This window comes from Coregonus lavaretus, assembly GCF_964263955.1.
Source record: "Coregonus lavaretus genome assembly, chromosome: 38".
Taxonomy (NCBI): domain Eukaryota; kingdom Metazoa; phylum Chordata; class Actinopteri; order Salmoniformes; family Salmonidae; genus Coregonus; species Coregonus lavaretus.
Window position 1 is genome coordinate 23,143,944 of NC_140025.1, and position 27,703 is coordinate 23,171,646.

The 27,703-nt window shown below is 41.5% G+C and overlaps 1 protein-coding gene across 4 annotated transcripts in view; it reads left to right on the top strand.

Annotated features, from left to right (window-relative positions):
- arfip1 (ADP-ribosylation factor interacting protein 1 (arfaptin 1)) overlaps nt 1–27,338 on the top strand; it is a 43,359-nt gene extending 16,021 nt beyond the window's left edge. For 2 of the 4 annotated variants that reach the window (XM_084155020.1, XM_084155022.1), the window contains 7 exons: nt 3,807–3,906; nt 10,425–10,532; nt 11,360–11,472; nt 12,313–12,534; nt 21,413–21,570; nt 22,787–22,961; nt 25,655–27,338. In XM_084155020.1, coding sequence (XP_084011146.1) covers nt 3,807–3,906; nt 10,425–10,532; nt 11,360–11,472; nt 12,313–12,534; nt 21,413–21,570; nt 22,787–22,961; nt 25,655–25,810 — 1,032 coding nt within the window. In that variant the 3' untranslated portion in view covers nt 25,811–27,338. The remainder of the gene's footprint in view (nt 1–3,806; nt 3,907–10,424; nt 10,533–11,359; nt 11,473–12,312; nt 12,535–21,412; nt 21,571–22,786; nt 22,962–25,654) is intronic. The other 2 variants (XM_084155023.1, XM_084155021.1) reach the window with 1 other exon arrangement.
- Nucleotides 27,339–27,703: the final 365 nt, after the last annotated feature.

Here is a 27,703-nt window from a genome sequence, read left to right on the forward strand (position 1 = left end):
AGCTTTGCAAATCAGGATTTGGGGATTTTCTCCCATTTCTCCTTGCAGTTTTCTCAAGCTCTGTTAAGTTAGATTGGGAGCTGTGGAGAACAACAATCTTCAAGTCTTTCCACAGTATTTCAATGATATTTAAATCTGGAGTTTGGCTAGGCCGCTCAAGGACTTTCATATTCTTGTTCTGACGCCATTCCAGCGTTGCTTTGGCTGTATGCTTGGGGTCATTGTGCTGTTGTAATGTAAATCTTCGCCCCAGTCTAAGGTTGTTTGCACTCTGAAGCAGGTTCTCATCAAGGACTTGCCTGTATTTGACTCCATTTCATTGTTCCCTCTATCCTTACCAGTCTCCCAGTCCCTGCCGCTGAAAAGCATCCCCATAGCAAAATGCTGCCACCACCATGCTTCACAGTAGGGATGGTGTTAGACGGGTGATGAGCTGTGCCTGTTTTTTTCCAGACATAGCACTTTGCATTCAGGCCAAAGAGTTCTATTTTTGTCTCATTAAACCACGTAATTTTTGCCTTATGATCCGAGACTTTCACTTGCCTTTTTGCAAACTCCAGGCATGCTGTCATGTGCTTTTTTCTCAGCAGTGGCTTTCGTCTAGCCACTCTCCCATATAGCCCAGATTGGTGAAGTGCTGTGGAGACTGTTGTCCTTCTGGCAGGTTCTCTGTAGTTCTGGTCATTGGGTTCTTGGTCACCTCCCTGACCAATGTCCTTCTTGCCCGTTTGCTCAGTTTGGTCGGACGGCCAGCTCTAGGCAGAGTATGGGTTGTTCCATATATATATTTTTCAGTTTCCCAATGATGGAGACCACTGTGCTCTTGGAAACTTTCAACACTCTAGAAATAGTTTTATACCCTTCCCCAGATATATGCCTCCAGGATATACAACCTATGTTATCACATATGCAATAATAAGTAATCCCTTCTATATTTAGAAAGTACTGCACTTGAATATTAGCTACCAGTATTAGGGTTGGGCAGTTTCCAGATTTTCACATCGTCATACTGCCCTTCTCTCATCCCAGGAGTTACGGTATTACTGGCTTAGTACACAAGGGGGCGCCGAAAAATGCAAGAAATACCATTGGGCATCGGTTACCAGAATGCTAACAAAATTAGCACAAGTAATAGCGAATTTCCATGGAGGCTGCTAGCTAAATATGCTAACAAGCGGAAAGACAGGCAATCCAGCTCATAAAGTTATACATACAGTATATAGGTAGGAGCTACAGAATGGTGAACGAGAGACATTGTGCAAAGGAACACATTTTGACGCATGTTTGTCTGAAAGAAGAAACGTACTGCTTCTGAAGTGAGGGAAAAAAGTATTTGATCCCCTGCTGATTCTGTACGTTTGCCCACTGACAAAGACATGATCAGCCTATCATTTTAATGGTAGGTTTATTTGAACAGTGAGAGACAGAATAACAACAAAAAAATTCAGAAAAACGCATGTCAAAAATGTTATAAATTGATTTACATTTTAATGAGGGAAATAAGTATTTGACCCCTATGCAAAACATTACTTAGTACTTGGTGGCAAAACCCTTGTTGGCAATCACAGAGGTCAGACGTTTCTTGTAGTTGGCCACCAGGTTTGCACACATCTCAGGAGGGACTTTGTCCCACTCCTCTTTGCAGATCTTCTCCAAGTCATTAAGGTTTCGAGGCTGACGTTTGGCAACTCGAACCTTCAGCTCCCTCCACAGATTTTTTTTGGGATTAAGGTCTGGAGACTGGCTAGGCCACTCCAGGACCTTAATGTGCTTCATCTTGAGCCACTCCTTTGTTGCCTTGGCCGTGTGTTTTGGGTCATCGTCATGCTGGAATACCCATCCACGACCCATTTTCAATGCCCTGGCTGAGGGAAGGAGGTTCTCACCCAAGATTTAACGGTACATGGCCCCGTCCATCGTCCCTTTGATGCGGTGAAGTTGTCCTGTCCCCTTAGCAGAAAAACAACCCCAAAGCATAATGTTTCCACCTCCACGGTTGACGGTGGGGATGGTGTTCTTGGGGTCATAGGCAGCATTCCTCCTCCTCCAAACACGGCGAGTTGAGTTGATGCCAAAGAGCTCGATTTTGGTCTCATCTGACCACAACACTTTTTCTTCCATTTGCGAATAATCGCACCAACTGTTGTCACCTTCACACCAAGCTGCTTGGCGATGGTCTTGTAGCCCATTCCAGCCTTGTGTAGGTCTACAATAAAATAATGTGACGGGTGAAATGAAGAACGCAATCTGCTTTATCTCCTAACGTATTGCACAAGTTGACTGCAGGTATTTACTTAAAGTATCTACAAATATTAAAATGTATTGAAAAACTTCAAATAAATAGTTTCAACGGTATTGACGGTATTGAAAAACCATTCCGTGGCTATTTCCAAATACCCCAGTATGCGGTATACCACCCAAGCCTAACCAGTATACATGTAATCCTACGTATGTAATGGATCAAACCATAGGCCTATTCTTGTCCGTTGTCCATGTGGTATTGTTGCTGCTGTTTTGCTACTGGTGGGTGGTCCACAATGTATAAAAAAAACATTTGAAGAATTCCTACAGAGAGATGGCAATGCGCTCTCTATATAGCCCCATGTTTATACTGTATTGATTGATGAATATATCATACTAATCCACATTAGAAAATGCAGACCGATGGTACATGGTATTAACATGAATGTCTAGACAGACATTGTGAAAATTGGTCACATGCAGTTCAAATCCCATCGATCCTCTATTTATGTCACTGACGGTAAAGGTTTTGTGACCATTGTAAGCACACAGAACATCGCCCCATTGGGGTCTTGCTGTCTAATTTATGTTTAGGGATAGTGCCATACTTTGTTAGGCTATATGATGTAGTAAGTGGCAAGCAGTAATGCTACATTTCCATAAGGACAGTTACAAATCTCTGACATATAGGCCTATTTTATGATGGAATAAATTGTAATACATGGTACCGGAGTCTGGCGTAGCAGTAACGCTTCTGACTTGAGACCATATGCCCCCAAGGCGATGGGGGTTCGAGTCTCTGCTCACCCAACTGTTTGTGCCCTTCCTTACTGTACCTCCACCTTGGTTTGAGGTTACTTGGAGGTATTTGGGCCACACATTCTGAACATGGGGAGCTTACCCCTATCACTCAGTTTTTTTTGTGTTAGCAGTGGCTATAGTTAGGTTACGTTAGCAGTGGCTTTTGAAACATCCGAATCAACCCGTAGATGACCGTTTCTCCTGGCCCCATAGATTACATTCAGGGTAAGTGACAAACTAGAGCCAAGTATAAAAATGAAATAAATAATGAAGGTGTCCTTTAATATGTCATACGAATCATCATGTTATTTACAGTACATTGTCATGATGTGTAGGATACATGATCATTGTCATCTCCCTTTAAAGTAAATTCCAATGTGTTGCCCGATGGTGGCAACTTCATCTCTTACACTGGACGTCAGCCAATAGCTTTGAGGTCCCTGGTGTGATTCATGGTGATTGAGAGGAAACAAGCAGAATGTACTTAAAGGGATAATCTATACTGTGCAGGACACTTGTTTCATGAAGTCCTAATGTTGTCAGGAGTATTTTTCATCTTAGTGGCGATTGTAGTTACATTTCGTGATAGTCTGTGACACTTTCGATGTTGTCTGTGTATGGGCACATTTTTGATCATTTAAAATCTGCATTGGTTCAGTTTCTGTAAACTGTGAGAATGCATCAACTTAGGTCAAACTCATGGGCGTTTTCTTCAATGTGAACCTCTATCCTCTGACTGATACATTTTTCCTCTGTGACTTTAGGACCCTTCTTACGGTGACCTGAACCTGTCAGAAAGCCACATCCGCTCCGGTAACTTTGCCTCGATGACAGAGGGCATTATTGAATCAGGACCATACAAAGGTACAGTAACCAGACTATCAAGAAATGGCGTGCAGCAGCAAATTGAATGTAAAGACTGTTTCCAGTGAGTGCATGTTTTTCCTTTTCTACAGTAACCTGAGTACCTGGTACACTTTCTTTAAAATGTTTGTTTTTTGGGGGGGCTAGATCAGCTTTAATATTGCAGATAGATTGTGTAATCAATGTAATTGTCTGCATCATTTCCAATCCCCCATATATATATTTGTTTGTAAATATATACAGTACCTGTCAAAAGTTTGGACACACCTACTCATTCCAGGGTTTTTCTTTATTTTCTACATTGTAGAATAATAGTGAAGACATCAAAACTATGAAATAACACATGGAATCATGTAGTAACCAAAAAAGTGTTCAACATATCAAAATATACAGTGGGGGAAAAAAGTATTTAGTCAGCCACCAATTGTGCAAGTTCTCCCACTTAAAAGATGAGAGAGGCCTGTAATTTTCATCATAGGTACACGTCAACTATGACAGACAAAATGAGAAAAAATTATCCAGAAAATCACATTGTAGGATTTTTAATGAATTTATTTGCAAATTATGGGGGAAAATAAGTATTTGGTCAACAACAAAAGTTTCTCAATACTTTGTTATATACCCTTTGTTGGCAATGACACAGGTCAAACGTTTTCTGTAAGTCGTCACAAGGTTTTCACACACTGTTGCTGGTATTTTGGCCCATTCCTCCATGCAGATCTCCTCTAGAGCAGTGATGTTTTGGGGCTGTCGCTGGGCAACACAGACTTTTAACTCCCTCCAAAGATTTTCTATGGGGTTGAGATCTGGAGACTGGCTAGGCCACTCCAAGACCTTGAAATGCTTCTTATGAAGCCACTCCTTCGTTGCCCGGGCTGTGTGTTTGGGATCATTGTCATGCTGAATGACCCAGCCACGTTTCATCTTCAATGCCCTTGCTGATGGAAGGAGGTTTTCACTCAAAATCTCACGATACATGGCCCCATTCATTCTTTCCTTTACACGGATCAGTCGTCCTGGTTCCTTTGCAGAACAACAGCCCCAAAGCATGATGTTTCCACCCCCATGCTTCACAGTAGGTATGGTGTTCTTTGGATACAACTCAGCATTCTTTGTCCTTCAAACACGACGAGTTGAGTTTTTACCAAAAAGTTCTATTTTGGTTTCATCTGACCATATGACATTCTCCCAATCCTCTTCTGGATCATCCAAATGCACTCTAGCAAACTTCAGACGGGCCTGGACATGTACTGGCTTAAGCAGGGGGACACGTCTGGCACTGCAGGATTTGAGTCCCTGGCGGCGTAGTGTGTTACTGATGGTAGGCTTTGTTACTTTGGTCCCAGCTCTCTGCAGGTCATTCACTAGGTCCCCCCATGTGGTTCTGGGATTTTTGCTCACCGTTCTTGTGATCATTTTGACCCCACGGGGTGAGATCTTGCGTGGAGCCCCAGATCGAGGGAGATTATCAGTCTTCCATTTCCTAATAATTGCTCCCACAGTTGATTTCTTCAGACCAAGCTGCTTACCTAGTGCAGATTCAGTCTTCCCAGCCTGGTGCAGGTCTACAATTTTGTTTCTGGTGTCCTTTGACAGCTCTTTGGTCTTGGCCATAGTGGCGTTTGGAGTGTGACTGTTTGAGGTTGTGGACAGGTGTCTTTTATACTGATAACAAGTTCAAACAGGTGCCATTAATACAGGTAACGAGTGGAGGACAGAGGAGCCTCTTAAAGAAGAAGTTGCAGGTCTGTGAGAGCCAGAAATCTTGCTTGTTTGTAGTTGACCAAATACTTATTTTCCACCATAATTTGCAAATAAATTCATTAAAAATCCTACAATGTGATTTTCTGGATTTTCTTTTCTCAATTTGTCTTTCATAGTTGACGTGTACCTATGATGAAAATTACAGGCCTCTCTCATCTTTTTAAGTAGGAGAACTTGCACAATTGGTGGCTGACTAAATACTTTTTTCCCCCACTGTATTTTATATTTGAGATTCTTCAAATAGCCACCTTTTGCCTTGATGACAGCTTTGTACATTCTTCACATTCTCTCAATCAGCTTCATGTGCTAGTCACCTGGAGGTGTGCCTTGTTAAAAGTTAATTTCTGGAATTTCTTTCCTTCTTAATGCGTTTGAGCCAATCAGTTGTGTTGTGACAAGGTAGGGGGGTATACTGAAGATAGCCCTATTTGGTAAAAGACCAAGTCCATACTATGGCAAGAACAGCTCAAAAAAGCAAAGAGAAACTACAGTCCATCATTACTTTAAGACATGAAGGTCAGTCAATACAGAACATTGAACGTTTCTTCAAGTGCAGTCACAAAAACCACCAAGCACTATGATGAAACTGGTTCTCATGAGGACCGCCACAGGAATGGAAGACCCAGAGTTACCTCTGCTGCAGAGGATAAGTTCATTAGTTACCAGCCTCAAAAAATGTAGCCCAAATAAATGCTTCACAGAGTTCAAGTCACAGACACATCTAAACATCAACTGTTCAGAGGGGACTGTGAATCAGGCCTTCATGGTCTAATTGCTGCAAAGAAACCACTACTAAAGGACACCAATAAGAAGAAGAGACCTGCTTGGGCCAAGAAACACGAGCAATGGGCATTAGAGCGGTGGAAATTTGTCCTTTGGTCTGGAGCCAAACTGGAGATTTTAGGTTCCAACCGCCGTGTCTTTGTGAGACGCGGTGTGGGTGAACGGATGATCTCCGCATGTGTAGTTCCCACCGTAAGACATGGAGGAGGTGGTGTTATGGTGTGGGGGTGCTTTGCTGGTGACACTGTCTGTGATTTATTTAGAATTCAAGGCACACTTAACCAGCATGGCTACCACATCATTCTGCAGCAATACGCCATCCCATCTGGTTTGGTGGGACTGTCATTTGTTTTTTAACAGGACAATGACCCAACACACCTCCAGGCTGTGTAAGGACTATTTTACCAAGAAGGAGAGTGATGGAGTGCTGCATCAGATGACCTGGCCTCGACAATCCTCAACCAAATTGAGATGGTTTGGGATGAGTCGGACCGCAGAGTGAAGGAAAAGCAGACAACAAGTGCTCCACATATGTGGGAACTCCTTCAAGACTGTTGGAAAAGCATTCCAGGTGAAGCTGGTTGAGAGAATGCCAAGAGTGTGCAAAGCTGTCATCAAGGCAAAGGGTGGCTACTTTGAAGAATCTCAATTATAAAATATATTTTGATTTGTTGAACACTTCTTTGGTTACTACATGATTCCATGTGTTATTTCATAGTTTTGATGTCTTCACTGTTATTCTACAATGTAGAAAATAGTAAAAATATAGAAAAACCCTTGAGAATGAGTAGGTGTTCTAAAACCTTTTTGACCGGTAGTGTATAATATATTATTTCTATTTTTTGCACTGTATTGAAAATCATACAATCAGTATTTCAAAATACCCCGGTAGATGGTATACCACCCAAGCCTAGTTTGCGTTATTCCCTTGTTTCGACCCTCCACGCTCGCCCTCCTCATTCAACCCCGGTGTTCCAGTTCAGGTTGCAAAATGCAAGGTACTTTGTTTGTGTTGCCCTAACAAGCTGCCCCTATGTCCAGCACCAGAGATATGGATAGATGAGGACGGCATTTGAATTTATAAAGGAGGAGTCCAATTGAGTTTTAATGAATCGCCTCTGATCTCCGTTTGTTTTCCTCCTGGCTCCCCTTTCATTATTGCATCGTCGTTACACATGCAAATAAATTATCTCTCTCCCCCTTGGCAACGGATTGGAGGCGCTGGCGTCCGAAGGTTGCCGCGGACCCTGAGTGGCCGCCGTCCCCTCTCTCATGTCATGTAGATATCGTTTATCACTCGGAATTCATCAAGACCTATTGGAAAGTTTTTCACACAAGCTGTATAGATTTGAGGCTGTGGTGGGAACTGGAAAATACTTACCTTGGCAGGCCCATTCAAGCCTATTGAGGGAAGTGAAGTCACTGAACACAAAGAGACTTGACCATAGGGCCAAGACATGTTTGCATCAATTGACTCTTGTGACTAATTAACGGAACCAAAAGGTTTCACTTCAGTGATACAGTATCTATGCAACAATATTCAACACATGACGTCACATCAGACCGCCTGGTTCGATTCATTACATTTTACATTTTTGTCATTTAGCAGACGCTCTTATCCAGAGCGACTTACAGGAGCAATTAGGGTTAAGTGCCTTGCTCAAGGGCACATCGACAGATTTTTCACCTAGTCGGCTCGGGGATTAGAACCAGCGACCTTTCGGTTACTGGCACTACGCTCTTAACCACTAAGCTACCTGCCACCCGATTCCAGGCTGTATCACAACCGGCCGTAATTGGGAGTCCCATAGGGCGGCTCACAATTGGCCCAGCGTCGTCCGGGTTTGGCCAATAGAATGTTATATATGTGGGGGATACAACCATCCCAGCTCTGCAGATTTTGCTGCGAAGAGTCAGAATCATTAGATCACTTGTTTTGGTACTGCCCATATGTAGCTTGTTTTTAATTGCAGGTTCAGGAATGGTTGAAGAATTACAACATTTACCTGGAGCTAACTCTGCAAATAGCACTGCTGGGGGATTTGAAAAGTCATAGTCATAATAAATCGATCAATATTATAATAATACTCTTAGCAAAACATTTTCTTTAATTTACAATCTGTATTGACTATGAGAATAGAAAGGTTCAGGAAAGGTTCATCACAGTAAAAAAATATATGGCTAATAGAAACCAAAACTGGATGGTGGGAGGGGTTGAGGGGAGCTGAAGGGTGGGGCTAAAAATAATAAAAAATAAAAAATAAACAAGATGACTAATGTAAAATATACTGTGTCCGTAAAATGTATATAGTATGTAAGTTATAAGCAGGAAGTAGAAGCCTAAGTATTGTTGTCCATTAGTTTACTCTAATTAAGGGAGGGATGATTGGGTTAGGGGAAAATATACAAAATATATATTTACCATAAAATACATGGGCATGAATTATTGTCAAAAATAATAATAATGAAGTGGGTACACTTTGAAAGTGGTAGTCCTTTCCGACATAGCTAGCAGACATGGTAGCATACAGTATTGTTGGTTGATAGTAGCCACATACTTATCATCACAGAGGCTTTGTGTGATGTGTTGAAACGCCCAGTCATCACCAGCAAGGCGAACCAGGGTCGAACTGTGTCCCAGGCAACAACTTTGAACTCTGCTGTTTGTGGTATACCTGCCTGTTTGTGGGTATGTGGTGTTCATGAGGACACACCACTTTTTGGAAGCGAACCACTCAATTTCGTCCCTACGTTATATCGGCATCGAACACGTCACCCTCCCTAGGAGAGGGGGTGACCTCGACAATTTATTGTTAAAATGAGAGGCTGCCTGGATCTTTAATTTAAAGACCCTTGCTCCCTTCGGTCTCAACGTTGACTTTGATCTGAGGCCATTCTTGTGATTATTGTGATTTTGCTATTCATTGTAAATGTTTGTAGGCCTATGTAGCCAAATTGTATCTATTATCTTATGCTATCCATTTATGTTATATTTATATCTGTAAATTAACCAAAGATATCAAGCCACACCCAACCATTATTACAGACACCTGTGTGTGTCCTTTGAAACTATATAAACTAGTGACCCGCAGTGTTTGTCGTTATACTCTGATGAAGACAGCTTGTCTGAAACGTTTTTGGCTATTAGGTTATTCAATTATTGCATCTGAGCTCCTAGAGTGTGCGGCTCTCCTTTTCTTTTTCAAGTGTTCTACTCTGCTAGCCAGCACCTCGCCTAAACAGGTGTGTGTTTATTTCGCCTCCACATGAGGACACATCAACACACTGAGAAGGTTCCTGACCTGACCTGGGCCAGTATTCACAAATTGTCTGATCTAGGATCTGTCCGAATGATATTTTATTTATTATCATCTAAAGGGCTAAATGTATCTTAGCTCAGCACTCCTACTCTGAGACACTTTATGAATACAGGCCCAGACCTGACCTGTCACATCTCAGCTGGCTAACCCATAAAAGCGTCCAAAGGCAAGTCTACAAAGATAGTAAGGCCGTAATGATAGAACACTGTCATTTTACAGCAAAATCTCAGTGCTATTCGTTAAAAGTCGAGCATAGGCTTAAATGCGAAGTACAAAACCGTTATCCCATGGAGTTTTCACTGAGAAGTAATATCAAACAAAAAGCAAGGTGCAGGTACAGTACACTGTGTCCAATGTGGTGTCAGGTAGTCCAATTGCTCTAGGAGTCTTTACTTGGTAAAATATCAACCTAGTTGCGCCACTGAACCCATTGGATCCCATTTTAGTCCAGTGGTACTGTTCTGTGCCTGTCATCTCCAGATTACACCCCCTATTTGGTCTTAGTGGTGAGCCGCCCCATCTATAGTGCCATTTAGACCCAAAGGAACACCCAAGGAGGACCCGTGGGAGATTTCATTTCACAGCTCTAGATAGGGAGGTGTTGATGAATTGACTCACTAATCAATCACCACTGTTGCCTGCTGTTTCCAGTGTCAGCAAGCCAGCCCACGTCTCCCGTGGCACCTGTAGCTCCCAGCTCGGCCGCGGCTAGCCGCCTGGCGCGACCAATCAGCGATAGTCAGGCTGAGATACAGAAAGGTACCCGCAGCAACAGAGACGAGATGTATACGGACCTGCTTTCTGCTCCCTCTTCTTTCTGGTTGGGCTTCTCTCCCTTGCTCCTTCCTTTTATCAAGGCTCTGTGTCATTCCTTTAAAATCCATCGTCCACGTCCTTCTTCATCGACTTCTACTACCGTTTCTCTTCTGTCTTCCCGTCCTTCCCCTCTCTCTCCCTATTCATACAATTTCACCTTTGGCTTTGAGCTGCGAATGATGCGATTACCTTGACGGTGGTCTCCGGTTCGTAACAGCTGAGGTTAGGCTACTGGCAACTAATTCTGACGGTTGTCTGCATTTCTCCCATAGCTGGTTATAGGGGACCTCTTCTTGTTTCAACATTTCACAAACGCACACTTGCTAGGACCAACCAAGCCTTACACAGCTTCACCTGAGTTTTAATCAGCATCCCAGCTTAACTCCTGTATCCTCCTTGCATCACTGGGCTCCCATTGTTCCTTGCAGGTTGTCTTTGCCTCCCTCAAACTGAAAAATCTCCCTTCTACTCTAAATGAAACTCCTTGCAGTTGCTTATCCCTAATTTCTTTCCCTGAAGGTGAACGTATATACTTTGTGTAGTATTTCACCTGTAGATGATAATCGTTAAAGTATCATAGTCAGCATCTAACTTTGACTCAGTGTTTCCATGTTCCAGTCTGACTGGAAATTATATATCAATCCTATGATTGATTCACCAGTCTCACATCTACATTGTATATTCTCTAACACTTTATGATATCTTACCAGAGCTCCCAGCTAACAGATACAGCCTCTCTCAACATTCATGACAGTCGCCTTTCTCTTCAGGCACTATGCAAGGGCAGCCACAGAGCGGGCCGGTGGTCCTGGCAGACGACCTGAAGAACCCGGCCATGGAGAAACTGGACCTAGTGAGGAAGTGGAGCATCAACACGTACAAAGTAATACTTACCACCAGCACCTACTGCCCCCCTCTTTCTTCTCTCACTCACACATTCTCAACATTGTTTTTTCACACCTCTATCTCCTTAGTCCCTCCCTCCTCTCACAATCCATTTCCGACTTAGCAGGTAGACTACCCCTTTTCCTTTCATTGTTCAACCTGGCTGGCATCTGCAGCTGGCATCGCAACAGACACACACAGCATTTCATAGCCATAGTTGGATTGGTGAGCTACCTATGATCTCATCTGTCCATAATTCCCCATTGTGCTGTGAATGTTTACTGATGGCTCCCCTGCTTTATTGTACACTCACAAAAGAATAAGACAAAAGGGTTGCTGTAGAACATCTGATGCAGCCAAACTGTTTCTCAGTGATACTACACGACACTACATACTTTTAATATCCATTAAAGATATTGCCTTGAATGTGATCACAACTTTAGATAACCTTTAAATAAAATCTGTCTGCTCCCAGAGGCTTTAGCTCAGAGGGCTAACATGGTCTTGAGACATGTCGATGACCTGTGTTTGGTACCTGGGGTTGGTTACACTAGGATCCTAACTATGCTAATGTTAACTTGTTCTCAACCGAACATCAGATACACTAGAATGCTAATGATGTTAGCGCTAACTTGTTTGAAACCCAAGGTCAGCTACTCTTGGATGCTAACTATGCTAACACTAAGTTGTTCGAAACCCCAGGTCAGTTACACTGGGATAATATATGCTAACACTAACTTTTTTGAAACGGTCAGTTACTCTCGAATTCTAACAATGCTAAATCGTTCCATTTCTTTGGTCTGTTACACTAGGAATGCTAACGCTTCTCTCCCCGCAGTGCACCAGGCAGATCTTGTCAGAGAAGCTGGGCCGTGGCTCACGGACGGTGGACCTGGAGCTGGAGGGGCAGATCGAAGTGCTGCGTGACAACAAGCGCAAGTACGAGCACGTGGTCAAGCTGACCCAGACACTGGCCAACCAGCTCACCCAGATGATGCAGACTCAGCGGCAACTGGGCGACGCCTTCGCTGACCTCGGCCTTAAGTCGCCGGAGCTTCATGTGAGTCAGCCACTCGGTTTTGACCTTTGACCTAAACGAGCAACCTGAAGCTCGTTTAGTTTAAACTAATTAGTGATACAGGATAATTTTTTTCTTCATGCCCGTAATGTTAATGTAAGTTTAGGATTGGGGGTAAAGTAACTTCATCCTAGATCTGTGGTTTTGGGCAACTTCTACCTTGTAAGAATGGCCATTTCTGGTTCTGGTTCTTTCTCAATACTCTGAAATGACTTCCTTTCTTCATCATTTTATTTTTTCATAACCACTGATTGCTAGGTGAAAGGACTGGATAGGTTTCCACTATTCTGCTTTCACCTGTCAGATCAGTCAGTGATTACTTAGGAAAGGAAGATAAGACTATTGACACCCAGCCACATTCTGTTTTTCTCCCTTTTTTTAAAAACTTGAGCTGCTACAGGTTGCCTCAGTGCGGATGATGCTGAGTGGGTTCACTTGTGTTGAATTCTCAAACACACTAAAAGCCTTTGATAAATTGTTTTCATTTGTCTCGAAATAAAGTGGATTTAAAAGACAGACCGCTTAATGCAAAGCCGGACCTATTTTATGTGACTTAGCTGTTTTATACATGATGCATCATTTATTATTTGTAGTAAATGCATTGAAATAGTAAGAAATACGAAAACAAATATCCTTTTTCTTTGGGGCGCACTGACTCTCTTGCACTGGCTCTATGCACACTCACACATACTACACTAGCACTGTGGTTTTGGGCAACTTCTACCTTGTAAGGATGGCCATTTCTGGTTCTGGTTCTTTCTCAATACTCTGAAATGACTTCCTTTCTTCATCCAGATGAAGTACTCCTAAGTGGCGCAGTGTACTCCTGAGTGGTGCAGTGGTCTAAGGCACTGCATCGCAGTGCTAACTGTGCCACTAGAGATCCTGGTTCGAATCCAGGCTCTGTTGCAGCCGGCCGCGACCGGGAGACTCATGGGCGGTGCACAATTGGCCCAGCGTCGTCCAGGGTAGGGGAGGGAATGGCCGGCAGGGATGTAGCTCAGTTAATAGAGCATGGCGTTTGCAACGCCAGGGTTGTGGGTTCGATTCCCACGGGGGGCAAGTATAAAAAATAAAAAATAATATGTATTCACTAACTGTAAGTCGCTCTGGATAAGAGCGTCTGCTAAATTACTAAAATGTAAATGTAAAATGTAACACACACACACACACACACTATATACTGTACGCTCACACACACACACATGCATATTGTCGCTACACACACTCACACATAAACACACTTTCACTCTCCTCACATACACTGCTGCTACTCTGTTTATTATCTATCCTGATAAGGGGTTGGAACCTAAATTATTTCCCAATCGTTTCGTTCTGTAGAGAACCATTATTTTTTTTGTTCCACTGTTCTGACCAGCAAAATTAAGTTCTGAACCGGACGAACCCCAAAGAAGTAATGGTTTATATCGTTTATTTTTGTAACTTTTTAAACCTCTGAAATCATTATTGTTTTACATTTTGCTCTACATTAAATTACTTCACCAATGGATAGAGCATCTTGCTATGGTGCGGGCAAGCTACAGTGGGGAAAAAAAGTATTTAGTCAGCCACCAATTGTGCAAGTTCTCCCACTTAAAAAGATGAGAGAGGCCTGTAATTTTCATCATAGGTACACATCAACTATGACAGACAAATTGAGAGAGAAAAAATCCAGAAAATCACATTGTAAGATTTTTAATGAATTTATTTGCAAATGATGGTGGAAAATAAGTATTTCGTCACCTACAAACAAGCAAGATTTCTGGCTCTCACAGACCTGTAACTTCTTCTTTAAGAGGCTCCTCTGTCCTCCACTCGTTACCTGTATTAATGGCACCTGTTTGAACTTGTTATCAGTATAAAAGACACCTGTCCACAACCTCAAACAGTCACACTCCAAACTCCACTATGGCCAAGACCAAAGAGTTACATTCATCTCTAGGAGACAGAATGCGTCTCCTTCCTGAGCGGTATGACGGCTGCATGGTCCCATGGTGTTTATACTAGCGTACTATTGTTTGTAGAGATGAACGTGGTACCTTCAGGCATTTGGAAATTGCTCCCAAGGATGAACCAGACTTGTGGAGGTCTACAATTTTTTTTCTGAGGTCTTGGCTGATTTCATTTGATTTTCCCATGATGTCAAGCAAAATGGCACTGAGTTTGAAGGTAGGCCTTGAAATACTTCCACAGGTACACCTTCAATATACTCAGATGATGTAAATTTGCCCGTCAGAAGCTTCTAAAGCCATGACATCATTTTCTGGAATTTTCCAAGCTGTTTAAAGGCACAGTCAACTTAGTGTATGTAAACTTCTGACCCACTGGAATTGTGATACAGTGAATTATAAGTGAAATAATCTGTCTGTAAACAATTGTTGGAAAAATTACTTGCGTCATGAACAAAGTAGATGTCCTAACCGACTTGTCAAAACTATAGTTTGTTAACAAGAAATTTGTGGAGTGGTTGAAAAACAAGTTTTAATGACTCCAACCTAAGTGTATGTAAACTTCCGACTTCAACAGTACATGTAGGTAGGTATAAAAGTGACTAGGCAATCAGGATCAGGGGTTGGAACCAGTTCAGGGAACAGAACTGAAAATTATCATCAGACATTTTGAGGAATAGAACCAGAACCAGAACCAGAACCGAGAACAAACGTGATCAGTTTTTTTTAAGCACGGGAACCGGTTAATAATGTTATTTTACGCCCTCACTATCACTCAAACTTATTCCAGTGTCTGCCTGCCCGCCAGCTGAAAATCTTTGCCAGTGTGTTTGTAGGCTACCTTACCCTCCCTCCGAAGCATGCAGTCTACTGTAGCTACCGACTTTACAGGAGTGATTCAAAAATTAGGGAGATGGATTTTTTAATTAGAGAACAATGGATTAACTTTTTCAATTCTGGTTAAGGATACTATAGATATCACATTTTACATTGGATTCATTATTTTTAATTCTGGTGCCGCTCTACACACACAAACTTGTTAGCTAGCTCTGGTCTGCACTCAAACTCTAGGCGGCATTATGTGTAACGTAATGGAACTGAGTGTCATGATCAAGGGCTAGCTCTGGTCCTATGTTTGTTAAGCCAACTCTGAAGTTCAAAGACATTCAAAGTTTCTTCAAAGAAGCCACTCCTTCGTAGGTATAATACTGTGAGCCTAATTCAGATCATGCATGTCATAACATGCTCAGCGCTTCATACCCAGCGCTCTCCTCACCCGCAAAATGTATGTCGCAGCCTACACTACACTTGTCTGTCCAATGCATGTACTTACAGTGGGGAAAAAAAGTATTTAGTCAGCCACCAATTGTGCAAGTTCTCCCACTTAAAAAGATGAGAGAGACCTGTAATTTTCATCATAGGTACATGTCAACTATGACAGACAAATCACATTGTAGGATTTTTTATGAATTTATTTGCAAATTATGGTGGAAAATAAGTATTTGGTCAATAACAAAAGTTTCTCAATACTTTGTTATATACCCTTTGTTGGCAATGACACAGGTCAAATGTTTTCTGTAAGTCTTCACAAGGTTTTCACACACTGTTGCTGGTATTTTGGCCCATTCCTCCATGCAGATCTCCTCTAGAGCAGTGATGTTTTGGGGCTGTTGCTGGGCAACACGGACTTTCAACTTCCTCCAGAGATTTTCTATGGGGTTGAGATCTGGAGACTGGCTAGGCCACTCCAGGACCTTGAAATGCTTCTTACGAAGCCACTCCTTCGTTGCTCGGGAGGTTTGTTTGGGATCATTGTCATGCTGAAAGACCCAGCCACGTTTCATCTTCAATGCCCTTGCTGATGGAAGGAGGTTTTCACTCAAAATCTCACGATACATGGCCCCATTCATTCTTTCCTTTACACGGATCAGTCGTCCTGGTCCCTTTGCAGAAAAACAGCCCCAAAGCATGATGTTTCCACCCCCATGCTTCACAGTAGGTATGGTGTTCTTTGGATGCAACTCAGCATTCTTTGTCCTCCAAACACGACGAGTTGAGTTTTTACCAAAAAGTTATATTTTGGTTTCATCTGACCATATGACATTCTCCCAATCCTCTTTTAGATCATCCAAATGCACTCTAGCAAACTTCAGACGGGCCTGGACATGTACTGGCTTAAGCAGGGGGACATGTCTGGCACTGCAGGATTTGAGTCCCTGGCGGCGTAGTGTGTTACTGATGGTAGGCTTTGTTACTTTGGTCCCAGCTCTCTGCAGGTCATTCACTAGGTCCCCCCGTGTGGTTCTGGGATTTTTGCTCACCGTTCTTGTGATCATTTTGACCCCACGGGGTGAGATCTTGCGTGGAGCCCCAGATCGAGGGAGATTATCAGTGGTCTTGTATGTCTTCCATTTCCTAATAATTGCTCCCACTGTTGATTTCTTCAAACCAAGCTGCTTACCTATTGCAGATTCAGTCTTCCCAGCCTGGTGCAGGTCTACAATTTTGTTTCTGGTGTCCTTTGACAGCTATTTGGTCTTGGCCATAGTGGAGTTTGTAGTGTGACTGTTTGAGCTTGTGGACAGGTGTCTTTTATACTGATAACAAGTTCAAACAGGTGCCATTAATACAGGTAACGAGTGGAGGACAGAGGAGCCTCTTAAAGAAGTTGTTACAGGTCTGTGAGAGCCAGAAATCTTGCTTGTTTGTAGGTGACCAAATACTTATTTTCCACCATAATTTGCAAATAAATTCATAAAAAATCCTACAATGTGATTTTCTGGATTTTTTTCTCTCAATTTGTCTGTCATAGTTGACGTGTACCTATGATGAAAATTACAGGCCTCATCTTTTTAAGTGGGAGAACTTGCACAATTGGTGGCTGACTAAATACTTTTTTTCCCCACTGTACATGTAGGTAGAGTTATTCAAGTGACTATGCATAGATAATAAACAGAGTAGCAGGGGGGAGAGGGGAGGGGGGAGGGGGCAAATGCAAATAGTCTGGGTAGCCATTTGATTAGATGTTCAGGAGTCTTATGGCTTGGGGGTAGAAGCTGTTTAGAAGCCTCTTGAACCTAGACTTGGCACTCCGGTACCGCTTGCCATGCGATAGCAGAGAGAACAGTCTATGACTAGGGTGGCTGGAGTCTTTGACAATATTTAGGGCCTTCCTCTGACAACGCCTGGTATAGAGGTCCTGGATAGCAGGAAGCTTGGCCCCAGTGATGTACTGGGCCGTACGCACTACCTTTGTGGTGCCTTGCGGTCGGAGGCCGAGCAGTTGCCATACCAGGCAGTGATGCAACCAGTCAGGATGCTCTCAATGGTGCAGTTGTAGAACCTTTTGAGGATCTGAGGACCCATGCCAAATCTTTTCAGTCTCCTTAGGGGGAATAGCTTTTGTCGTGCCCTCTTCACGACTGTCCTGGTGTGCTTGGACCATGTTAGTTTGTTGGTGATGTGGACACCAAGGAACTTGAAGCTCTCAACCTTCTCCACTACAGCCCAGTCGATGAGAATGGGGGCGTGCTCGGTCCTCTTCTTTTTCCTGTAGTCCACAATCATCTCAAGTACTCAGCATATGTGGGAACTCCTTCAAGACTGTAGGAAAAGCATTCCAGGTGAAGCTGGTTGAGAAAATGCAAAGAGTGTGCAAAGCTGTCATCAAGGCAAAGGGTGGCTATTTGAAGAATCTTAAATATAACATGTATTTTGATTTGTTTAACACTTATTTGGTTACTACATGATTCCATATGTGTTATTTCATAGTTTTGATGTCTTCACTATTATTCTACAATGTAGAAAATAGTAAAAATAAAGAAAAACCCTTGAATAAGTAGGTTTGTCCAAACTTTTGACTGGTACTCTATATTTGCGAAAAATATATATATTGAGGATTAGAGGTGATGCAGACAATTACATTGATGGAAGTTACAATCTATCTGCAATAGTAAAGCTGATCTACCCCCTAAAAAAAAAAGTGAAGTAAAGTTTAAAAATAAAAATATCTGGAGAGACCTGAAAATAGCTGTGCAGCGACGCTCCCCATCCAACCTGATAGAGCTTGAGAGGATCTGCAGAGAAGAATTGGAGAAACTCCCCAAATATTGGTGTGCCAAGCTTGTAGCGTCATACCCAAGAAGACTTGAGGCTGTAATCGCTGCCAATGGTGCTTCAACAAAGTACTGAGTAAGGGTCTGAATACTTATGTAAATTTGATACTTCAGCTTTTTTTTTAATTATACATTTGCAAATCTTTATAAAACCTGTTTTTGCTTTGTCATTATGGGGTATTATGTGTATATTGATGAGGGGGAAAAAACTATTAAATCAATTTTAGAATAAGGCTAACGTAACAAAATGTGGAAAAAGTTAAGGGGTCTGAATACTTTCCGTTGTTGTTATTTTATTGTTACTATTTCCTTATTTTTTTGTTCACATTTTTCTTACCTTTTAACTCTGCATGGTTGGAAAAGGGGTCATTCGTAAGCATTTCATGGTGAACTCTACACCTGTTTTATTCGGCGCAATGATTTTATTTGAAATACATGTTTTTAAGTATTTGCTTATGTGTAAATAGTAGCAAGTATTTATAGCAACCTACAACCCTTGTCAGATCTAAAGGCAATTATGAACATAAACTGGGTGGAACCTGTACTTCATGTTCTTTCTTTATTGTAATGGGATTTATGCACATCCCCACCTGCTGCCTAATGAAAGGGTTGTGTGTGTGTGCATACATGTTTGTCTCAATGTTCTGTTTATAAGATGGTAACATTGCCATGTTTCATGTTAGATTTTTTTACCAGCCTTCTGTTGTATGATGAAAGTCTGTCCAAAATGGTTTGTTTGCTGTGACATTTAGGCCTAGACATTCATGGTTTGTTAATAGTTAAGACTTCCTTTTTTTATAAAAGGTTTAAATAAACATGTATCTAGATTTAAGAAATCACAACTTATGGTTGGAAGTTAAATGTGACTGTCTGAATTGTCATTGGATTACCATGGATTCAAGTGGTTATGTCAAAATGATCTATGAGCTCTCAATTGGAAACCCTTGAAGGGAATTCTATAATGATTAAATATACAGTACCAGTCAAAAGTATATGTATGTGTGTGTGTATGTGTATATATATATATATAACACACACACACACTACCATTCAAAAGTTTGGACACCTACTCATTCAAGGGATTTTCTACATTGTAGAATAATAGTGAAGACATCAAAACTATGAAATAACACATATGGAATCATGTAGTAACCCAAAAAGTGTTAAACAAACCAAAATATATTTGAGATTCTTCAAATAGCCACCCTTTGCCTTGATGACAGATTTGCACACTCTTGGCATTCTCTCAACCAGCTTCACCTGGAATGCTTTTCCAACCGTCTTGAAGGAGTTCCCACATGCTTAGCACTTGTTGGCTGCTTTTCCTTCACTCTGCGGTCCGACTCATCCCAAACTGTCTCAATTGGGTTGAGGTTGGGGATTGTGGAGGCCAGGTCATCTGATGCAGAACTCCATCACTGTCCTTGTTGGTAAAATAGCCCTTACACAGCCTGGAGGTGTGTTGGGTCATTGTCCTGTTGAAAAACAAATGATAGTCCCGCTAAGCGCAAACCAGATGGGATGGCGTATTGCTGCAGAATGCTGTGGTAGCCATGCTGGTTAAGTGTGCCTTGAATTCTAAATAAATCACAGACAGTGTCACCAGCAAAGCACCCCGACACCATAACACCACCACCTCCATGTTTTACGGTGGGAACTACACATGCGGAGATCATCCGTTCACCCACACCGCGTCTCACAAAGACACAGCGGTTGGAACCTAAAATCTCCAATTTGGACTCCAGACCAAAGGACAAATTTCCACTGCTCTAATGCCCATTGCTCGTGTTTCTTGGCCCAAGCAGGTCTCTTCTTCTTATTGGTGTCCTTTAGTAGTGGTTTCTTTGCAGCAATTTGACCATGAAGGCCTGATTCACAGTCCCCTCTGAACAGTTGATGTTAAGATGTGTCTGTGACTTGAACTCTGTGAAGCATTTATTTTGGCTACATTTTTTGAGGCTGGTAACTAATGAACTTATCCTCTGCAGCAGAGGTAACTCTGGGTCTTCCATTCCTGTGGCGGTCCTCATGAGAACCAGTTTCATCATAGTGCTTGATGGTTTTTGTGACTGCACTTGAAGAAACTTTCAAAGTTCTTGAAATGTTCTGTATTGACTGACCTTCATGCCTTAAAGTAATGATGGACTGTAGTTTCTCTTTGCTTATTTGAGCTGTTCTTGCCATAATATGGACTTGGTCTTTTACCAAATAGGGCTATCTTCTGTATACCACCCTACCTTGTCACAACACAGCTGATTGGCTCAAACGCATTAAGAAGGAAAGACATTCCACAAATTAACTTTTAACAAGGCACACCTGTTAATTGAAATGCATTCCAGGTGACTACCTCATGAAGCTGGTTGAGAGAATGCCAATAGTGTGCAAAGCTGTCATCAAGGCAAAGGGTGGCTATTTGAAGAATCTCAAATATAAAATATATTTTGTTTTGTTTAACCCTTTTTTTGGTTACTACATGATTCCATATGTGTTCTTTCATAGTTTTGATGTCTTCACTATTATTCTACAATGTAAAAAATAGTTTAAAAAAGAATGATCCTTGAATGAGTAGGTGTGTCCAAACTTTTGACTGGTAGTGTATGTAATTAAGTCCTCACTCTAAAAATAATTTGCCCATGACATTGAGGGGTCACTCAATATCCATTAATCTCGTATTTTAGGAAAGTAGAATTTTGATCATATTCAACGATAATGTGCTTGCACAGATAATACTATTCTATGGTATTTCATATCTTATTGAATTGTCTAAAAAGTGTGTGATGTAATCTTGTCTTTCAGGAGGAGTTTGGCTACAATGCTGACACTCAAAAACTCTTGTCCAAAAATGGGGAGACCCTAATGGGGTCGATCAACTTTTTCATCGCCAGCGTGAACACACTGGTGGACAAAACAATTGAGGACACTATGATTAACATCAAACAGTATGAAACTGCCAGGTAATGAGAATATCAGTTTAAATTAGTTTACTGTTACTTGTTGACTGACTTACATCCTCTTATTGAACATTTTGAGGGCATATGTTTTTCCTAGTCATTTTCTGAAATTGACTCAGTTTAGGAAATTGCCATGTCCAGTTTTTTGTTTGTATTTATTATGGATCCCCATTAGCAGCACCTACACTTCCTGGGGTCCAGCAAAATTAAGGCAGTTTATACAATTTTAAAAACATTACAATACTTTCACAGATTTGTGTGCCCTCAGGCCCCTACTCCACCACTACCACATATCCACAGTACAAAATGTGTATAGTGCATATGTAATCGTGTGTGTATGCATATGTCTGTGCCTATGTTTGTGTTGCTTCACAGTCCCCGCTTTTTCATAAGGTGTATTTTTGTCTTTTTAAAATCTAATTTTACTGCTTGCATCAGTTACTTGATGTGGAATAGAGTTCCATGTAGTCATGGCTCTATGTAGTACTGTGCGCCTCCCATAGTCTGTTCTGGACTTGGGGACTGTGAAGAAACCTCTGGTGGCATGTCTTGTGGGGTATGCATGGGTGTCCGAGCTGTGTGCCAGTAGTTCAAACAGACAGCTTGGTGCATTCAACATGTCAATACCTCTCACAAGTAGTGATGAAGTCAGTCTCGCCTCCACTTTGAGCCAGGAGAGATTGACATGCATATTATTAATGTTAGCCCTCTGTGTACATCCAAGGGCCAGCCGTGCTACCCGGTTCTGAGCCAATTGCAATTTTCCTATGTCCCTTTTTGTGGCACCTGAACACACGACTGAACAGTAGTCCAGGTGCGACAAAACTAGGGCCTGTAGGACCTGCCTTGTTGATAGTGCTGTTTAGAAGGTAGAGCAGCTCTTTATTATGGACAGACTTCTCCCAATCTTAGCTACTCTTGTATCAATATGTTTTGACCATGACAGTTTACAATCCAACTTTCTCAATTTCCACATTATTTATTACAAGATTTAGTTGACGTTTTGGGGAGGTATCATCAACGTTTTGTAGGATTTTGTTTGACTGTTTGTCGTGTTACTATCCCTAACTTGGTCCCAGATCTGTTTGTGCTGTATAACCAACTCCTCTGGTCATTGTCTGGCAAGACGATGACCATAGGAGTTGGGCAGACTGCTGTATGTAAGTTAAAATAATTGTATGTAAGTTGACCTCCGTCTGCTCTTTGACGCCCACTGTAGGGTTGAATATGACGCGTACCGCACAGACCTGGAGGAATTGAACCTGGGCCCGCGGGATGCCACCACGCTTCCCAAGATAGAACACTCCCAGCAGCAGTTCCAGATCCACCGCGAGAAGTACGAGAAGATGCGCAACGATGTCTCCGTCAAGCTCAAATTCCTGGAAGAGAACAAGGTACTTCAGAAGCTAGTTTTAGCTGCCATGTCAGGAGTAGGCTTAGTCTTTTTTTTTGCGTCAAGGGCTAGTACAGAATACATGTGACCAGATTTTGCGTCTTTACTAGGATGTAATTGACTTGTAGGGCTTGTAGGGCTGGGCGATATGGCCTTTTTTACTTATGCGCGATTTTTTAAATAAGCATTGTTGTACGATTAAAGGTCAAATACACTGGATTTCAAACAGTCAGCAATAATCTAATGAATTCAGGGCTTGTGAAGTTATACCTAGGATAAATATAAGACTTCCACAACCATAAGACCCACTAATAATGTAAGGATTTTATCAAAATAGTTTAACCTGCTTTTCTTTGTTGCTATAATCACTGACTAAACAGCTGGTAGAGCAGACTGACTAAAATGCTGCCAATGGTACGCCAATGCCCCGCGCGACAAACTGAATCAATGGGCATTCCAGAATCAATGGGCATTGATACTCTCGTTTTAGTAGTGTCTGCTCTGCACACAATTTGAGTAGTTGAGACATGAAAAGGATATCGTTAGAAAAGTTAACTTCTCCTCTGTTATAGTAAAACAATGTCTCAATGTGTTTTGGTGTCCATATGACCAATTCTGTTGGACCAAACCTCAAATGCAAATAGCAAGTTGAAACTGCGTGTCAGAGAGGAAGAAGTAATCTCTCAACTTTGTTGGTGTGAGAGGCAGGGGGCGGGGCTTGGTGTGTGTGTGTGTGTAAACCATAGAGGAAGAGGCGAAGCAAGAGGTTTCACTCTTGCTAAAATCGGTCAAAAATAAGGCCAATGTGTTTCTATGGGCTCTGGTGCACAGAGGAGCGAAAGAGACGAGGCCAAAAATACAACACGAGAACAAGTAGACATAAACGCTCATAAAAACAAAAAAGAACAAAACCTTGATTCTTCCAATACAGGCATTTGGAATATCGCGCAAAAACATAATTTCAAATTAATTAGATATATCGCCCAGCCCTATTGTCTTGGAACCTTTGCTGCCAACTAGGGTAACCGGGATCCCGGGACTGTCCCGGGAACACTTCACAAAAAATGTAATGGCAAGACCCGGGAAATTACAACATCTTTCCCCAATGTCAAACGAATGCAATTCCACAAAATACACAACATGCGCAGCAGCAGATTAGCAAAAAATTAAATAGCACATTATCCAAACAGGTTGTCGCATGGAAGCCTTCTTTAGCCTAGCGTATTTACTTCACACAAAGTCGCCATGAATTCAAAGCACGCATAATTGACACTGCCGGACTACAGACAGTCACAAATTGTATAGGTATATGCACAGTTCACTACATAGGCATCTCTGTCACAGACAATGAAGTCTGTTAACAATTCAGAGAGGCATGAGGGAAAATTCTATCTTCTCCTATTCTAGAGCCTAGGCTATTTTCCTATCCAGTCCCAACCCCACTGAAACCCAAAATCCTGACTCCTGTCTCACATGAAAATTCTTAACTTTATTCTGTAATTCATGGGTTGCATTATTAAAGCACGTCTCTCGCTTATGCATGTCAAAATACCGCTATAACATTTCCCCCGCTTCTCTGCGCTGTCTCGTACTTGCTGCCTATATGAGAGCTTCGGTAGAGAATGTGTGATCAGCAAACAGTATGTGAGTAGATATGGACATTTTTTAAACAGAGTTGGTCCCTGTTAAGATGCCTTGATATTGAAACAATTTCCACTCTTCATCTCCCCGTTATTCATGAGCTGATCTGCTATCTGTATAATCAACTCGATTTTGCCAAATGAGATATTCTGTCATTCGTTGAAGGTAGTTATCTAGCAAGCTTAGCGGCTTTGGTCATTTTATTTTTGTTTGACTGCCGTTACAAAGTTTGTATGATTCGATAACGCTGTACTCGGGGTGCGTCCTGAGCGCGTTCTGTGTCGAGATAGTGGCGCAGCCAAGCCGACAAAGTGACGCAGCGCCCCTCTATTTGGGGAGAACACTGGCATAGTGACCATATCTTGGTTTTAAATGCTTTAAGTGGGCACTTAAGATATTTGCGGTATTTCCTGTGATTCTTGGGATAAATATGAATTATTCCCACTATTGAAACTTGGTAGATTTTCAGGAAAATAATCATCATTACATCATGTAACATAGTAAATGTAAATCCTGGACACTCAAATTACTATTATGTTACATTTGGTATGGTTAAAAAAGACTGATGGTTACTTAAGCAAAAACGAACATAGAGTGGTTGGACGGGTGGGCGTATAAAGCGAATGTCTAGCAACCCAAAGGTTACGAGTTCAAATATCATCACGGACGACTTTAGCATATTGGCTAATGAGCAACTTTTCTAAATGTTTAACATATAGTACGTTTAGAAAATTCTTAACATATAGGAAATGGGTGGTAGACATCCACAAATTAGTACATACCATACTAAACATAACATATCATATTAAATGGAGTGTCCCGGAATTACCTACAGAATAATATGAAATGCTCTGAGACCAGGTTGGCCAAATATAAAACTGACCAGTGTTGCTGTTTGAAAAGTCTGCTGGGATATTTGCTAAAGCAAAACAAACTGGTCCATTACACAGTTCTTCAACAGGCATTAAATGCGAGTATGTGTTTGTTTACTCTGGTGTGAGTGCTCATGTCCTCCTCCTGTTCTTCCTCCTCTTTCTCCTCCCCCTCTCCCAGGTGAAAGTGTTGCACAACCAGTTGATCCTCTTCCACAATGCAATCGCGGCGTACTATGCAGGAAACCAGCAGCAGCTGGATCAGACGCTCAAGGAGTTCCACATCAAGTTGAAAATGCCCGGTGGCGACACGCCATCTTGGCTGGAGGAGCACTAATCAACCGACCCACCCCTCCCAAAAAATCCACAGTGGTTTGGTCTGGAGAGACTCCAGAATGATCATGAAACAACAGGAAACGCTCTCCTCTCCCTCTCTGCCTCTGTTCCCTGCACTCTTCTTCAGGATTGTAAAACTTTTTAGGCAAAGCGAAACTAAGACGAATAAATAATAAAAAAACAAAGAAATATTTATCAATCTCTTGGTCGATAAACTGTCAGTTCTGTTTTCTACTATGCTCTTGTTCTTCCTGTACAAGGAAATCCATTGACCTCTGTTTCTCTCGTTCTCTGCTTTTTTACTTGGAACTGCTGCAATTCTTTTCGAATCATGGGAAATTCACTTTTTAGGGTTGATTTGACAAATCTAGTGAGAAGCACGGAGATGTTAAATACATTTTGGAAAGTGTAAAAGGCCTTTTTACTCCAGCTTATGAATGTTGCATCTCGACACCTCAGAGACGTTTTGGGACAAAATGGCCGTTGTGTTCTTGGCTACATCCAGTTGGTTAACTTATCTCCACTTTTTGTAAAAGTCTGGCCACCCATTGATGAAGTAACACTAATGATAGGCATCATTACATTTACAAGATGCATCATAAGCTTGACATTACACCTGTTATACCCAGTGTAAGACTGTAGGAAATGGATTACCGCCTTCTTGGAATTCTATACGGTAGATTAGATGGTTGGTTTTCAGTCATTGCATTATACTTTAATGAATAGCACCGCTGACCATTTATAACAAGCATCAATGTCATGTTTATGGTGCTATTATGTTGCAATAATGGTGTTCAAGTAGTGTTAACCATTTGTGTTTGTCTTCAATCATGGGTATATGATTAATTATTTAATTGAAAATGTGTAATTCTAGAGAAATTGAAGGACCAGCCTTACCACATGAATTTGATGTGCCTTGTTTTATGTCTGTACAACTCTCTCGCTCAGTCTGGTGTTTCAACTAAACACAAACCCCTCACACTGCCAGCTTCAGGATCACATAGTGGTAGATGGATAGATAAAGAATGGACCAAACATACCTACATCACATACACTCCATACCAACATAAACCCCCTCAATTATCCTATTTCACTATTACCTCACCATGTGAATAGAATCGTTTTTGCTGCATTTGAGAAGGGGGGTAAATACGAGTCAACAGCTAGCGATTTAGCTGCTAATTAGCGAGTGAGACGTATCTGCTTTAAAACTATCCTATAAGCTATGCGAGAATGTAAATGTTTGCATTTTAGAATCAGAGCAACAAAAGTTCAGTCTTGGAATTGTACAACGACAATCTCTATGCTAGATAACGGCACAAACAGCACATTGTTTACAATGTGACATTATTTTACATTACATTATAGTGAAATAGGGTGATTCCCTTGACTTTCCAATTGCAGTCACTTTTTAAAAAGTTTTCTTCCTCCTCTCAAATATATTATACCACAAATGTATGTACTATGAGACTAATGACAAAAACCCTTGTAAGAACTGTGTATTTGAGATTAAACCTAAATTAAGTGGACTTGAAAAACTTTGTACATAGGAAAGACCAGCATCCTCTGCCTGAGCTGCTAACCTTTTGAATAGTTATTTTCTGAATATTATAGTTATTTCCTTCGAGAAGGCCAACTGGTATTCTATCCAGCTGTCTTTTCCTAACGGACAAAATATGGCATGGGATGTCATAATAACGTCATTCTGGTTGTAAACTGTTTTTCTGGTTGTTGAAATGTCAGATAACCAGATGACAACCAGGTGAAGACATCTTTTTCATGACGCCATATTTTGGTTATCTGGTAAAATGACATCTAATCACCTTTCCTTTAGAACTAGACCATAATGTTCACAAAAGACGTCTTAATGATGTTATTGCAACCACTTTTGCCC